General features: G+C 47.0%; 1 protein-coding gene across 1 annotated transcript in view; it reads left to right on the top strand.

Moving 5' to 3' along the window:
- zfand4 (zinc finger, AN1-type domain 4) overlaps nt 1-17,116 on the top strand; it is a 55,702-nt gene that overhangs the window by 4,892 nt on the left and 33,694 nt on the right. Inside the window, exon 2 of the mRNA XM_072583036.1 lies at nt 4,711-5,021. Coding sequence (XP_072439137.1) covers nt 4,838-5,021 — 184 coding nt within the window. The 5' untranslated portion in view covers nt 4,711-4,837. The remainder of the gene's footprint in view (nt 1-4,710; nt 5,022-17,116) is intronic.

The following is a 17,116-nucleotide window of genomic DNA, read 5'->3' as shown; positions in this document are numbered from 1 at the left end:
CCTGGGGGTGAGGAGTGTGTATGTGTAGCAGGTACTGATCCCTTTGGGGTGGTGTGTGTGTGTGTGTAGCAGGTACTGATCCCCTGGGGGTGGGGTGACTGTGAGGCTGTGTGTGGCAGGTACTGATCCCCTGGTGGTGTGGTGTCTGTGTGTGTGTGTGTCTGTCTGTCTGTCTGTGTCGGGTAATGATCAGCTCTGGGTGGGGTGACTATATGTGCGTGTTTGGTACTGATCCCCTGGGGGTGGGGTGACTGTGTGTTTGCACCAGAGGTACTGACCCCTGGGGATGGGGTAACACTGTGTGTGTAGCAGGTACTGATCCTCTGGGGGTGGGGAGTGTGTGTGTCGGTAGCAGGTGCTGATCCCCTGGGGGTGGGGAGTGTGTGTGTGTCTCGGTAGCAGGTGCTGATCCCCTGGGGGTGGGGAGTGTGTGTGTCGGTAGCAGGTACTGATCCCCTGGGGGTGGGGAGTATGTGTGTGTGTGTGTGTATGTGGCAGATACTGATCCCCTGAGGGTGTGGTGACTGTGTGTATCTGTGTCTGTTTGTCTGTGCCTGTGTTGGGTACTAAACCACTGGGGTGGGGTGAGAGTGTGTGTGTGTGTGTGTAGCAGATACTGATCCCCTGGGGTTGGGGAGTGTGTTTGTGTGATGTGTGTGTAGCAGGTACAGATCCCATGGGGGTGGGGTAAGTGTGTGTCCCTGTGTGTGTGTCTGTCTGTGTAGCAGGTACTGATCTCCTGGGAGTAGGGTGACTGTGTGTCGGGTACTGAACCCCTGCGGTGGTGTGTGTGTGTAGCAGGTACAGATCCCCTGGGGGTTGGGAGTGTGTGTGTGTAGCAGGTACTGATCCCCTTGGGGGTGGGGTGACTGTGTGTGTGTGTGTGTGTGTGTGTGTGTGTGTGTTTGGTACTGATCCCCTGAGGGTGGGGTGAGTGTATATGGCAGATACTGATCCCCTGAGTGTGTGGTGATTGTGTGTATCTGGGTCTGTTTTTCTGTGCCTGTGTGTCAGTGTTGGGTACTGAACCACTGGGGTGGGGTGTGTGTGTGTGTGTGTGTGTGTGTGTGTGTGTGTGTGTGTGTGTAGCAGGTACTGATCCCCTGGGGGTGGGGTGACTGTGAGGCTGTGTGTGGCAGGTACTGATCCCCTGGGGGTGTGGTGTCTGTGTGTGTGTGTCTGTCTGTCTGTCTGTCTGTGTCGGGTATTGATCAGCTCTGGGTGGGGTGACTATATGTGTGTGTTTGGTACTGATCCCCTGGGGGTGGGGTGACTGTGTGTGTGTTTGCGCCAGAGGTACTGACCCCTGGGGATGGGGTGACACTGTGTGTGTAGCAGGTACTGATCCTCTGGGGGTGGGGAGTGTGTGTGTGTGTCTGTGTCTGTCTGTGTCGCGTAATGATAAGCTCTGGGTGGGGTGACTCTGTGTGCATGTTTGGTACTGTTCCCCAGGGGTGTGCAGCAGGTACTGATCCTCTGGGGGTGGGGTGACTGTGTGTGTGTGTGTGTAGAGCAGGTACTGATTCCCTAGGGGTGGGGAGAGTGTGTGTGTAGCAGGTACTGATCTCCTGGGGGGTGGGGAGTGTGTGTGTGTAGCAGGTCGTGATCCCCTGGGGGGTGGGGTGTGTGTGTGTGTGTGTGTGTGTGTGTGTGTAGCAGGGACTGATCCCCTGGGGGTGGGGTGTGTGTGTGTGTAGCAGCTACTGATACCCTAGGAGTGGGGAGTGTGTGTGTGTAGCAGGTCGTGATCCCCTGGGGGTGGGGAGAGTGTGTGTGTGTGTGTGTGTGTTGCAGGTATTGATCTCCTTGGGGTGGGGAGTGTGTGTGTGTGTGTAGCAGCTACTGGTCCCCTGGGGGTGTGGTGGCTGTGGATGTCTGTGTCTGCCTGTCTGTCTGTGTATGTCTGTGCGTGTGTGTCTGTGTTGGGTACTAAACCACTGGGATGGGGTGTGTGTGTGTGTGTGTGTGTAGCAGGTAGTTATACCCTGGGGATAGGGTGACTGTGTGTATAGCAGGTACTGATCCCCTGGGAGTGGGGTGGCTATGTGTGTAGCAGGTACTGATACACACACACAGTTACCCCACCCCCAGGGTGTGTGTAGCAGGTACTGATCCTCTGGGTATGTGTGTGTGTGTGTGTGTGTGTGTGTGTAACAGTTACAGATCCCCTGGGGGTGGGTTACTGTGTGTGTGTTTGGTACTGCTCCCCTGGGGGTGTGGTCTGTGTGTGTGTATGTGTGCGCGCGTGCAGCAGGTACTGATCCCCTGGGAGTGTGGTGACTGTGGGTGTCTGTGTCTGCCTGCCTGTCTGTGCATGTGTCTGCCTGTGTGTATGGCTGTGCGTGTGTGTCTGTGTTGGGTACTAAACCACTGGGATGGGGTGAGTGTGTGTGTGTAGCAGGTAGTTGTCCCCTGGGGATAGGGTGACTGTGTGTATAGCAGGTACTGACCCCGGGGGGTGAGGTAACTGTGTGTGTGTGTGTGTGTGTGTGTCAGATACTGATTCCCTGGGGTGGGGTTTCTGTGGGGGTGGGGGTGTGTATAGTAGGTACTGATCCCCTGGGGGTGGGGTGATTGTGTAGGTGTGTGTAGCAAGGTATTGATCCCCCGTGTGTGTGTGTCTGTACCTGTGTGTGTGTGTGTAGCAGGTACTGGTCCCCTGGGGTGGGGTGATTATGTGTCGGCTACTGATCCCCTGGTGGTGGGGTTACTGTGGTGTGTGTGTGTGTGTAGCAGGTACTGATCCCCTGGGAGTGGGGTGACTGGTGTGTGTGTGTACACCAGGTACTGATCCCCTGGGGGTGTGGTGACTGTGTGTTTGTGTGTCGGGTACTGATTCCCTGGGGTGAGGTTTCTGTGGGGGGTGTGTGTGTGTGTGTGTAGCAGGTACTGATCCCCTGGAGGTGTGATCTGTGTGTGCTTGTGTGTGTGTAGCAGGTACTGATCCCCTGTGGGTGGGGTGACTGTGTGTGTCTGTAGCAGGTACTGATCCCCTGGGAGGAAGGTGACTGTGTGTGTGTGTGTGTGTGTTTGTGTGTATATATACATGTGTAGCAAGTACTGATCCCCTGGGGCTGGGGTGACTGTGTGTGTTGCACACGCTCATCCCCTGGGAGCGGGGTGTGGGGTTTGGGTGGGGGGATGTTGGTGTGTGTGGCACACATACTGATCCTCTTGGGGGATACGGTGGGTAGCTGTTTCATACTCATTGCTTGGCTGTGGAGAGGTTGTTTAACTTATGTACTGATCTCCTGGGCCTGGTAAGTTAGTGAGATAGATACTGCTCCCCTCCAGGTGGAGAGATTGTGCATGACACACACATTGATCTCTGGAGATGGGGTGGTTATCACCTTGGGGTAGGGAAGGAATGCATCAGATTAGATTACATTACTTACAGTGTGGAAACAGGCCCTTTGGCCCAACAAGTCCACACTGACCCGCCGAAGCACACCCACCCAGACCCATTCCCTTACACCTAACACTACGGGCAATTTAGTGTGGCCAATTCACCTAACCTGCACATTTTTGGACTGTGGGAGGAAACCGGAGCACCCGGAGAGAATGTGCAAACTCCACACAGTCAGTCGCCTGAGGCGGGAATTGAACCCAGGTCTCTGGCATTGTGAGGCAGCAGTGCTAACCACTGTGCCACCCTCACATTAGCATTGCTGCCCAGATGTGGCTGTGTCTTATTCCTGCTGATTGCTCTGGGGTGGTCTCTCTAGTACCTGGTCCACCTGGTGGGTTTTAGGAGAATGCATGTCTCACGATTTCCTCTGTGAATGGAGGTCATGTGTATCCCACATACTAATCTCCTGGGGGAGAGGTTCAGAGTATATCTCAAATACTGTTTCCTCTGGGTTTGGATTGTAGTGCATTACCTGTGCTGATGCCCTGGGGAGAGCTATGGAGGTTTCATAATTGATGCTGATCACTTATGCGCGCGCGCACACACACACACACACACACACACACACACACACACACACACACACACACACACACACACACACACACACACACACACCGTGTCTGTGGGGTCCTGATTGCCCAAGTGAGGATGATGTGACGATTAATATAGATCTTCCTTGGAGGGTGGCGGCTGTGTGTCGCACTGACACTACATTACCGTCAATGTGTTGCACTGCTGTGGGTCCCCTTGGGATGGATGGATGGATGCTTCTCACATTGTCATTGATTATATTGGCAGTGTCTCTACTTTTGGTGTGCATGTGCCTCACTAGCAGTGTTTCTGATCTCACTAATTGTGTCCCTGATAGCCTGTTCTGGAGTCAGGTCTGGTGAGTGAGCGTGTCAAGCTAATGCAGTTTATTGAGTGTGTCACGGCTGGGTTTTCGTTTAAGTGGTTTTGTGCTATTGATTACTAATGTTGCTAGTGGGATGAATTTCACATTCCAGTGCAGTTATACTTTGCTCAGTTCTTGCGTGTTTCGTTGTAGTTGTACTATAGAATGTATTTTCCAACCTGTTAGTTTGCACTGTTGATCTATTGTTGTGTTTTGACTTTGTATGGAACAAATAATGGGTAAGCTTAACTTTTTAACATAACATTTGGGCATTTGAAGATTGTCACGTTTGAAAGTTGTTAATTGGTTCATATGCATTTGCCTCAGAAATGTTGGAGTAACTCAGGTCTAGTGATTAATGTCCTCAAAGTAATTGTATTCTTTTCTTCTTTTTTGCCACCAGAGCGAGTGCTTGGTCATGAACATCATTAACCAGCCTCAAATGCTGTTTGACTGTGATTTCGGGCTGCAGGTGTTGTGGGAACAACTGTCATCAAAGCCTGCCCTTGGAAGTTTCCGGATGTATTAAAATGGAAAACAAAAAGGAACCTCCCTTCTTTAATGAGGACAATTCTGGGCCTCTAAGTTACAAACTCCCGTTTTACGAGACAATGGAGCTCTTCATTGAAACACTCACAGGAACTTGTTTTGAACTCAGAGTGTCACCTTTTGAGACAGTGGTTTCTGTGAAGGCGAAAATTCAAAGGCTAGAAGGTAGACATGAGATTCTTCTCTTTTCTCCCACCGCCCGCCCCCCCCCCCCCCCCCCCCCCCCTCCCATTCGTTTGATGTGTCAGGTTAAATTATGAGCTTGAATTTTTGCAAATTATGAGAAATATGTGAGGTGTAGTGCAAAGCTGCAATGAAATACTTCCAATTTTATAATTCAAAACTGGGTAATGCCAGTGAGTGACATTTCGTAAATATTTTGTTATTTGGTAAAGGCTGGGCAGGTGATAAACCTCTGGACACAAGTTCTGTTGCAAACTATTGCAAAGCTATTTGCCACAGGCAGGAAAAAAACAAGTTATTAGTCCTACCCACCTGGTGACTACAATGTCCCAACTGGTTGCTTCCTCTGCCCCCTTTCCTCAGCTCCCAGAAGAGCCACAAAGAGAGAGAAATATTCTAGAGTCAGCAGTGGATAATTCTCAGGAAAATTCCCCTCTGATCCACAAGAAATCAAAGCCATTTCAGAATAGTACATCAACTGTTTTCATATGTTGTCATACAAGGGGTAGCCAATGGTGTCTGCTCAGGGTTGCAAGTTTCTGCAGTGACTCCCCGTAGTTAGCAAGATCTCACGGAATACAGGGAGAAGTAGCCATTTGGATACAGAACTGGCTCAAAGGTAGAACACAAAGTTGAAGGTTGTTCTTGGAGGCCTCTGACCAGTGGAGTGCCACAAAGATTGGTGCTTTTCATCATTTATATAAATGATTTGGATGTGAGCACAAGAGGTTTGCAGGTGACCCCAAAATTGGAGGAGTAGTGGACAGAGAAGAAGGTTACCTCAGATTACAACAGGATCTTGATCAGATGAGCCAATGGGCTGAGAGGTGGCAGATGGAGTTTAATTCAGATAAATACGAGGTGCTGCATTTTGGGAAAGCAAATCTTAGCAGGACTTATACACTTAATGGTAAGGTCCAAGGGAGTGTTGCGGAACAAAGAGACCTTGGAGTGCAGGTTCATAGCTCCTTGAAAGTGGAGTCGCAGATAGATAGGATAGTGAAGAAGGCATTTGGTATGCTTTCCTTTATTGGTCAGAGTATTGAGTACAGGAGTTGGGAGGTCATGTTGCAGCTGTACAGGACATTGGTTAGGCCGCTGTTGGAATATTGCATGCAATTCTGGTCTCCTTTCTAATGGAAGGATGTTGTGAAACTCGAAAGGATTCAGAAAAGGTTTACAAGGATGTTGCCAGGGTTGGAGGATCTGAGCTACAGGGAGAGGCTGAACAGACTGGGGCTGTTTTCCCTGGAGCATCAGAGGCTGAGGGGTGACCTTATAGAGGTTTATAAAATCATGAGGGGCATGGATAGGAGAAATATACAAAGTATTTTCTGTTGGATGGGGGAGTCCAGAACTAGAGAGCATAGGTTTAGGGTGAGAGGGGAAAGATATAAAAGAGACCTCAGGGGCAACTTTTTCACGCAGAGTGTGGTACGTGTATGGAATGAGCTGCCAGAGGAAGTGGTGTAGGCTGGTACAATTGCAACATTTAAAAGGCATCTGGATGGGTATATGAATAGGAAGGGTTTAGAGGGGTATGGGCAGGGTGCTGGCAGGTGGGGTATCTGGTCGGCATGTACGAGGAGGTCTGTTTCTGTGCTGTACATCTCTATGATTCTGTGACTGAACAGGTCAATTCCTAGCCCGCGAATATTTGGACACGTGGGAGGATGTCCCACAAGGTGGTGGGATCCAAAGTACATGATTTTCTTCCAGCCTCCCTCATTGTTAAGACATTTGGACGCAACATGTGGTCCAACTTAATGGACAAATTATTATGTTTTGAATGATTGATAGCATGTTCCTCCCAGTTATTAATGTCAATACTGCCATACTTCATGGAGAGCTTCAAACCTTTGGTCCTTCCTGGAATACTAGCTATTTGAGAGTTAGGAGAGCAGGGGCTCGGAGGGGAAATGCGTTTCGGAATCCAGGCATTGTGTCCAGTCTATTGTAGTTGAGACAGAACGCCTTTAAGTCATTGATTAAACACTGATATCCTTTTTGAAGTCAGCAATATTCATCTCATTGAATCTCGAGGATATGACGGCGGGCGTTGCTATAGGAATTTCTTTGTGCTTCTATATATCGCTGATATCTCACTGCAGTATAGGAGTGTATTGCCAACAATGGCACTCTACATTGAGTCTTTCGTTGATTTGTAGAGGTCGTTGTTGTCCAAAGCACACTGTTATAGTTTGTAGAAGGCAGGGCCAGCACAGCTGATCTAGAGGTGGCTGCCAAGATTTGGGAAGTACTCAACATATTCCTGAATGTCTCCTTCATCTTATCTGGAAAGTGTAATATTTGAGGGATCAGGTGTGGGCTGATACAAGGTTTGCTTTGTAACAGTCAAGGGCAGGCTGTATTTCTTGTGGGCAGAATTGAAGAGGTTGAGAGTAGCTTGTGAATCTGGGCTTAGTGAGTTAAGACACTGCAGTCATCTGTAAGGTGCAGGTCATGTTTGTCAATATGATCAGCTTAACCTTGACATGGCACTAAGGTTAAACAGTGGTTAGCACTGCTGCCTCACAGCGCCAGAGACCCGGGTTCAATTCCCGCCTCAGGCGACTGACTGTGTGGAGTTTGCACATTCTCCCCGTGTCTGCGTGGGTTTCCTCCGTGTGCTCCGGTTTCCTCCCACAGTCCAAAAATGTGCAGGTCAGGTGAATTGGCCATGCTAAATTGCCCGTAGTGTTAGGTGAACGGGTAAATGTGGGGGAATGGGTCTAGGTGGGTTGCGCTTCGGCGGGTCGGTGTGGACTTGTCGGGCCGAAGGGCATGTTTCCACACTGTAAGTAATCTAAGCTAACGCTTTTCCCCCTCGATGGCATTTAATACTCTCATTCGAGAAGGAAGTTGGCCTTTTCTGAGGAGTAACTACCATCAGGCAGATCATAAATAGCTATCTCACAGCTTTGTTAAATTTTAAAAGTTTATATTTCAGATTTTCCACTCAAATAGAATTAGATTAGATTAAGATTCCCAACAGTGTGGAAACAGGCCCTTCAGCCCAACCAGTCCGCACCAACCCTCTAAACAGTAACCCACCCAGGCCCATTCCCCACTGAATGATGCACCTAGCACTATGGGCAATTTAGCATGGCCAATTCACCAAGTTGTAAGGTTCGTTGCGATACTGACAAGCATGTCATCATTGCTAAAATTAAAAGGAATTAAGATAGACAAGTTAACCCACCTTGAGATCTGAACTTATAGAATCTGTATACCTGCCTATATTTCGTCTGCCCAAACTGTTTGTCTTTTATTTGTCTTGATCATGAATGGTTGTTTATTTGTGTGTTTATTTGAGGGTTTAAAGGAGTGTCGATGAACTTGCATCGTAGTAATTGGAATTTTTGTTCTTTTATTTGCCATTTATGATGTGCATATTTTCTAATCAACTTATTTGGAAATGTTAAGTTGGCTGGTTTGCAATGCAGAGCGATGGTAACAGCATGGGTTCAATTCCTACACTGGCTGAGGTTACTGTGAAGGATTCTTCTCAACTTCTCAGGTTAAACCCTCATGAGAGGGTGATCCTCTGGTAAGACTACAGCAACTTTACCTTTACCTTTCCCACCTCTGGAGCAGGTGGAATTTGAAACCAGGGGCGCTACCACTGCATCACGAGCCCTCCTTTCTATATTTTATGTCACTATGTTTAATCCACCTGGTCAGTTATGACACATGTCTGGTGGAGGTGGGATTCGAACCAGGCACTTCTGGCTCAGAGAGTCAGAACAAGATCCACTGCACAACAAGATCCTTAGCTACTAACATGGCGCCTTTATTTAAAAGACGGTGTAAAGGATATTTTAAATAATTGCAGGGCAGTCAGTCTAATCGTGGGGGTGAGCGAATTATTAGTCACTTCTGAGAAACCTGTTAATCTATCTCTTAGTAAGACGTGGAGTAATTGAGTAAAAGAAGGAAGACAGCAACAGGATAAACTGAGGCCCAGCACGGCAGGTCCAACACTGCAGCTTCAACTGAGTAGACAGTGGGGGAGTCCTAATTTAACAGCTGCAGTTTCACGGGACTGCTGATTAGGTAAAGAAATGAAAGCGCAAAATTCGAGGAAAAAGGTGTGTTGATTGGCTCAGGATTTTAATAAGTGGATGAACTGAAACAACAGAAATAAGTGAAAGCCAAGGCCAATGTAATAAAGTAATATGAATAAGCAAAGTAGGATAAGGGAACTGAAGTTAGCTTAAGGGAAGTAAGTTAATAGTATTCTTACATAAGCATAATTTTTTTTTAAAAAGGGAGTAACTAAGGGACTTGAGAGGGAAGTTATGGTAACAGAGCTCACACCTGTGGTGTGCAGCTCCTGTACTTTGTGGCAAATCATGGAAGCTTCACTCATTCCTGGTGACTACATGTGCAGAAAGAGTGTCCACCTGCAGCTCCTGGCTAACCACACTTCAGAATTGGAGTTGCAAATGAATTGACTGTGGCTCATCCACAATGCTGAGCCTGTCATGGATGGCATGTTCACTGAGGTGGTCACACTGCTGACCAGGTCAAAAGTGCATGGGTGACCACCAGGTCAGGTAGTGTAAGGGTCTCCTGTGACCGTCCCCCTTTCTAACAGATGGGTACAGTTGGGTCAGATGACCATACAGGGCAAAGCAAGTAGGAGGTAACTTCATGGCAGCATGGGTGGATCTGCAGCAAAAGAGGGGAGAAAGAATGGCAGGGCTATAGTGATAGGGGATTCAGTTGTACGGAGAACAGACAGTCATTTCTGTGCTGCAAAGAGACTCCAGGATTCTTTGCTGCCTCCCTGGTGCCAGGGTCAGAGATGTCACTGAACAACTCCAGGGAATTCTGAAGGGGGAGGCGAAACAGACCGAGATCGTGGCATATATTAGTGCAATGACATAGGTAGATAGAGGACTGATATCTCGAAGGAAGAATTTAGGAAACTAGGAAGTAAAGTTTTAGAAAAAGAGGATCCAAAAAATAGTAATCTTTGGTTGATTCCTGGTACCTTGTGCCAGTAGGTAGGTTAGTCCAGATGAATGCTGGAGAAATGGTGCAAGAGTGAGGGCTTTAGATTTCTGGGATATTGGCATCATTTGTTGGGGTGGTGGGATCTGTAAGAGGCGGACGGATTGCACCTGATCCAGAATGGGTTCAGCATCCTCATGAGAAGGTTTACTAGTTTTGGGGGATAGAAAGTGTGGGATCCAGAAAGAATGTTCAGTAGAAGCAGTTGAATGGTCACAATTAGAAGAAACAGCAAGTGAGTCAAGAAGGCATAGAAATTGTAGGCCATTTAAGGCACAAAGGAATTTGGTAAAGTTGGATGGTATTTATTTTAATGTAAGGAGTCTAACAAACAAGGCAGATGAGTTGAGTTGAGGGCACAAATTGAGGGTGTAGTGTCATTGCTTTCCCAGATATTGTTGAAAGAGGGGCAGGATTGGCAGCTCAGTATTCCAGGAAATAAATTTTTCAGTCAAGGCAGAGAAGGAATTAAAGGTAGGGGTTATGCCATAATATTGATCTGGATATCAATTGCAGCAGTGAGGGATGACATCTTTAGAAAGATCCTGAAATGAAGCCTTATGGGTAAAAAGCAAAACTAATAAGGAACAATCACATTGCTGGGAGTCTGCTGTAGACCCCCTAACAGTCTGAGATAAATAGAAGAGCAGATATATAGGAAAATATCAGGTGTACAATTAACAGGGTAGTGAGAGTAGGGGATTTCAACTTCCCCAACATTAACTGGGGTGGTTATTGTGTGAAAGGCTCAGAGGGAGAGGACTTCTTAAACTGCATCCAGGAGAACTTTTTGCAGTGTGTCAAGTGCAGTTCTGTAATCCACGATCTAGAAGGAATGTGATTGCACTGGTGAGGGTGCAGAGGAGATTTAAAAGCATGCTACCTGATCTTTAGAGCTTACTTATAATGAGGATTGAACAAAGATGGATTGTTTTCCTTGGAGCAGAGGCGGCTGAGGGAGACGTGATTGAGATGTGTAAATTTATGAGGAGTATACAGGAAGGGACTTTCCCCTTGGTGAGGGGGATTGATAACTAGGCGTTATAAGATTTAAGGTAAGGAAGCATGAGGTTTATAGAGGAGTTGAGCGTGGTATGAATCTGGAACTCACTGTCTGGATGAATGGTAGAAGTCTTCATAACATTTATGGAGTATTTAGATGTGCACTTACAATGCCAGTATAAGACTAAGATCCACATATTGAAAAATGGAATTAGAAGGTATGGGCTGTGCCATAATATTGATATCTGGATATCAATTGCAGCAGTGAGGGATGACATCTTTAGAAGGGTCCTGAAATGAAGCCTTATGGGTAAAAAGAAAAACTAATAAGGAACAATCACATTGCATTTAGAAGATGGTTGTTCTTGACTGGCACAGACTGAATGGGCCAAAGGGTGTTTTTCTGTAGATATCGAATGATGGTCAGTTTGGAGTTACTGAGGGAAGATTGTGTTTGATTAATTTGATAATTTCTTTGGGAGGTAACAAGGAGAATTGACTAAGGTCAGTGCAGTTGATATTGTCATTGTGGACTTTTTCAGTAGGGCTTTTTAAAAGGACCCACATGACATATTTGTTTACAAAATAAAAACACATCAGATCTGGGGGGAATGCAGCAAGCAAGGTACAAGATCGTCTGAGACAAGAAACCAAGAGGAATTATCAATGTTTATTTTGTGCCTGGAAGGCTGTTTCCAGTGATGTCTCTCGGGGAGTAGTATTACATCCCCCTTTGATTTATGCAGGTTAAATGATTTAGACCTAAATTTTCACAGTGAGATGAAGAAATTTGATGGTACAAAAATTAGCCTCACGTTTGATCATGAAAGCTAAGAAGATGTCATAGACATGTTGAGTGGACTGAAGAGTGGAATTCAGTCTGAAAAAGATGGAGCTGATGCATTTAAATGAGTTAAATGAGGCAAAGAAATGCATAAAAAAAGGCATAAAATGAGCGTAAAGGAAGTGAGAGAGCTTGGTGTGAGTGTCCATAGATCCCTGAAGGTGGTGACCAAGTTGATCAAATGATCAGCTGAAGCAGAGAATATAAAAACAGTAGGTTATGCTAACACGATTTAAACACTAGTTAGGCCACAATTTGAGTCAGTTCCGTTCACTTCACTACAGAAAGGATGTAATTATACTGCAGATGATGTAGAGGAGATTTATGAGGATGTTGCCAGAACTGGAGGAATAATTGGACAGGCTGGATGGTTCTTGGAACAAGGAAAGTGGACAGGAGTCTTGTCAGGTGTAAAAGGTTGTGAGGATCATGGATGGGAAGTACCTATTTCCTTGAGCAGAGAGGTCAGTGACGAGGGGCGTAGATTTAATAATTGGCAGAAGGATGAGATGGGAGATGGAGCAAGCTCCTCACCCAGAGGCTGGCAGAGGTCTGGAGCTCACTGCCTGCAAAGGGAAGAAAGGCAAAAGCCCTCAGTCCATTATTATAAAAGTGCCTGGTTGTACAACTCAAACTCTTAACCTCCAAGGATGCAGACTAAGCTCTGGAAAATAAGCTGGGTGATTTGATTTTCAGCCCATGTAGACATGCTGGGCAGAATGGTGTCCTACATTGTACACTTTCCTGGATTTTCCAAATATTTTAAGTATCTGAACTGGAGTAATGTGCAGGAATGGAGGGAGAGGTCATGGGAGGGACAGTATGTCAATTCCCCTTGGGAGGGCCAACCCCGACATAATGGGCTGAGTGGCCTTCTGTGCTGTAATAATTCAATGATTACAAAGTACTCACAACAGTGTGATGACCAAAAGCACTTTAAAGCAAATGAAGTACTTTTGATGTGTTGTAACGTTTGGAATGGAGCAGCAAGACAGTCAAATTCTCTCACGTTAACGAGAGAGACTCACGGTTGGTACGTTGCCTCCCAAGTGCCAGGGTTCGTGATATCTCAGATCATGTTTTTGGGATCCTTGAGGGGGAGCAGCCCCTATCTGTGATCCACATAGGCACTAATGACATAGGTAGGAAAAGGGATGGGGATTTAAGGCAGAAATTCCGGGAGCTAGGGTGGAAGTTTGCAGCTAGAAAAAACAGAGTTGTTATGTCTGCTTTGTTGTCCATGTCACGTGCTAGTGGGGTGAGGAATAGGGAGAGAGAGGAGTTGAACATGTGGCTACAGGGATGGTGCAGGAGGGAGGGTTTTGGATACCTGGATAATTGGTTCACCCTGGGGTACGTGGTACCTCTACAAAAAGGATGGTCTTCACCTTAACCAGAGGGGTACTAGTATCCTGCGGTGTGGAATTTGCTAATGCTCTTTGGGAGGGTTTAAACTAATTCAGCAGGGGGATGGGAACCTAAAATGTAGTTCCACCGTCCAGGAGGCTGGGAGCAGTGAGGTCAGAAATGAGGTTTCAAGGTCGCAAGACTGTACCAGCAAGCAGGAACTTGTCTGAAGTGTGTCTACTTCAATGCCAGGAGCATCCAGAATAAGGTGGGTGAACCTGCAGCATGGGTTTGATGTTGTGGTCATTTTGGAGACCTGGATAGAGAGGGACAGGAATGGTTGCTGCAGGTTGCGGGATTTAGATGTTTCGAAATGGAGAGGAGATGGTAAAAGAGGGGTGTGTGGCATTGTTAGTCAAGGACAGTATTACAGGGGCAGAAAGGATGTTTGAGGACTCGTCTACTGAAGTAGTATGGGCTGAGGTTAGAAACAGAAAAGGAGAGGGCATCCTGTTGGGAGTTTTCAATAGACCTCTGAATAGTTCCAGAGATGTAGAGGAAAGGATAGCAAAGATAATCCTAGATAGGAGTGAGTGTAGCAGAGTGGGAGGGAACAGTCTTTGCGGAGAGGTTCTGCAAAGACCGTGCCCTCCGTGACTACCTGGTCAGGTTCACGCCCCCCCCCCCCGCCCCCCCTACAACCCATCCTCCCATCCTGGCACTTTCCCCTGCCACCGCAGGAACTGTAAAACCTGTGCCCACACCTCCTCCCTCACCTCTATCCAAGGCCCTAAAGGAGCCTTCCACATCCATCAAAGTTTTACTTGCACATCCACTAATAAAATTTATTGTATCCGTTGCTCCCGATGCGGTCTCCTCTACATTGGGGAAACTGGGCACCTCCTAGCAGAGAGCTTTAGGGAACATCTCCGGGACACCCGCACCAATCAACCACACCGCCCCGTGGCCCAACATTTCAACTCCCCCTCCCACTCTGCTGAGGATATGGAGGTCCTGGGCCTCCTTCACCGCCGCTCCCTCACCACCAGATGCCTGGAGGAAGAACGCCTCATCTTCCGCCTCGGAACACTTCAACCCCAGGGCATCAATGTGGACTTCAACAGTTTCCTCATTTCCCCTTCCCCCACCTCACCCTAGTTCTAAACTTCCAGCTCAGCACTGTCTCCATGACTTGTCCGGACTTGTCCTACCTGCCTATCTCCTTTTCCACCTATCCACTCCACCCTCTCCTCCTTGACCTATCACCTTCATCCCCTCCCCCACTCTATGCTACCTTCTGCCCACCCCCACCCTCCTCTAGCTTATCTCTCCACGCTTCAGGCTCACTACCTTTATTCCTGATCAAGGGCTTTTGCCCGAAACGTCGATTTCGAAGCTCCTTGGATGCTGCCTGAACTGCGTGCTCTTCCAGCACCACTAATCCAGAATCTGGTTTCCAGCATCTGCAGTCATTGTTTTTACCTCATAGGTATATGCTGCATGGGGATAGGTATATTGCTGGGGGAAAGGCAAGGATGATGCGCTTAGGCAAGATTTAGGATGCATAGGATGGGGGAAGGAAACTGCAGGGGATGGGCACAATTGAAAAGTGGCGCTTATTCAAGTAACAGCTAAGTATGTATCTAAACCGAGAGGAAGTGGTCGAGCATGGGAGCCGTGGTTTACTAAAGAAGTTGAATATCTTGTCAAGAGAAAGAAGGAGGCTTATGTTAGGATGAGATGTGAAGGCTCAGTTAGGGCACTTGAGGGTTACAAATTAGCCAGGAAAGAACTAAACAGAGTACTAAGAAGAGCCAGGAGGGGACATGAAAAGTCATTGGCTGGTCGGATCATGGAAAACCTAAAACTTACTTTAGGGATGTCAGGAATAAAATACTAACTAGGAAAGATTAGTGCCAATCAGGGGTAGTAGTTGGAAGTTGAGTGTGTTTGTGTGTGTGTGTGTGAGGAGATAGGGGAAGCGCAAAATGAATATTTTTCTTTGCTATTCACAGTGCAAGAAGACAATGTTATTGAGGAGAATTCTGAGATGCAGGCTACTAGACTAGATGGGATTGAGGTTCACAAGGAGTAAGTGTTAGTAATTCTGGAAATTGTGACAACAGATAAGTCCCCTGGGCTGGATGGAATTTATCCTAAGATTCTCTGGGAAGTCAGGGAGGAAATTGCAGAGCCTTTGATCTTTGTCATCATTGTCTGCAGGAATAGTGCCAGAAGACTGGAGAATAGCAAATATTCCCTTTGCTTAAGAGGAGAGTCGAGACAGTTCTGGTAATTCTGACACCAGTGAGCCTTACTTCAGTTGTGGGTAAATTGTTGGAAAAGGTTATAAGAGGTAGGATTTATAATCATCTGGAGAGGAATGAATTGATTAGGAATAGTCATCATGGTTTGTGAAGGGTAGGGTCATGCCTCACAACCTTTATTGAGTTCTTTGAGAAGGTGACCAAGCAGGTGGATGAAGGTAAAGCAATTGATGTGGTGTATATGGATTTCAGTAAGGTGTTTGATAAGGTTCCCCACGGTAGGCTGTTACACAAAATACAGAGGCATGGGATTGAGGGTAATTTGGTAGTTTGGATCAGAAATTAGCTAGCTGAAAGAAGACAGAGGGTGGTGGTTGATGGGAAATGTTCAATTTGGAGTTCAGTTACTAATGTTGTACCAGAAGGATCTGGTTTGGGGCCACTGTGTGTCATTTTTATAAATGATCTGGATGAGAGTGTAGACGGATGGGTTAGTAAATTTGCGGATGACACTAAGGTCGGTAGAGTTGTGGTTAATGCTGGAGGATGTTGCGGGTTACAGAGGGGCATAGATAAGCTGCAGAGCTGGGCTGAGAGGTGGCAAATGGAGTTGAATGCGGGAAAGTGTGAGGTGATTACTTTGGAAGGAGCGACAAGAATAATGAGTACTGGACAAATGGTACAATTCTTGGTAGGATAGACGAGCAGAGAGATCTCTGTGCCGATGTAGATAGATCACTGAAAGTTGCCACCCAGGTTAATAGGGTTGTTAAGAAGGCATACGGTGTGTTAACTTTTATTGGTAGAGGGATTGAGTTTCAGAGCCGCAAGGTCCTGTTGCAGCTGTACAAAACTCTATTGCAGCCGCACTTGGAGTAATGTGTACAGTTCTGGTCACAGCATTATAGGAAGGATGTGGAAGCTTTGGAAATGGTTCAGAGGAGATTCACTAGGATGTTCTCTGCTATGGAGGGAAGGTCTTATGAGGAAATGCTGAGGGACTTGAGGCTGCTTTCATGAGAGAGAAGGAGGTTGAGAAGTGACTTCATTGAGACATTGAGATAATCAGAGGGTTAGACAGGGTGGACAGTGAGAGCCCTTTTCCTCGGATGGTGATGGCTGGCACGAGGGGACAGCTTTAAATTGAGGGGTGATAGGGGTCCAGAGAAACAGATGTTTCCTTACTCAGTAGAAGGCCATGGAACGCACTGCCTGCAATAGTAGTAGACTCACTAACATTAAGGCTAGATAGGCCTCAGATTGGTTCCACAGGTTGAGGACTGAAGGGCCTGTACTGCGCTGTCCTGGTCAATGTTGTATGATGAAGGGCTTATGCATGAAACATCAACTCTCCTGCTCCTTGTTGTTGTCTGACCTGCTGTGTTTTTTCCAGTGCCACACTTTTTGACTGACTCTCCAGCATCTGCAGTCTTCAGGAGCAGCATCTGCTCCTAGTCAAATTCGGCATGTCATGTTCCAGTGTACAGCATTGTGGTAATGACCAGACAGACCAATTTTACTCTTATCTATTGAGGAGGAGGGAGTAGGGATGATCATGGCCCATTGGATCGGGAAGGATATATGGTTAGGGAGGTGCA

This window comes from Chiloscyllium punctatum, chromosome 13 (assembly GCF_047496795.1).
Source record: "Chiloscyllium punctatum isolate Juve2018m chromosome 13, sChiPun1.3, whole genome shotgun sequence".
In the NCBI taxonomy this organism is placed as follows: domain Eukaryota; kingdom Metazoa; phylum Chordata; class Chondrichthyes; order Orectolobiformes; family Hemiscylliidae; genus Chiloscyllium; species Chiloscyllium punctatum.
This window is presented reverse-complemented; position numbering and strand designations above follow the sequence as displayed.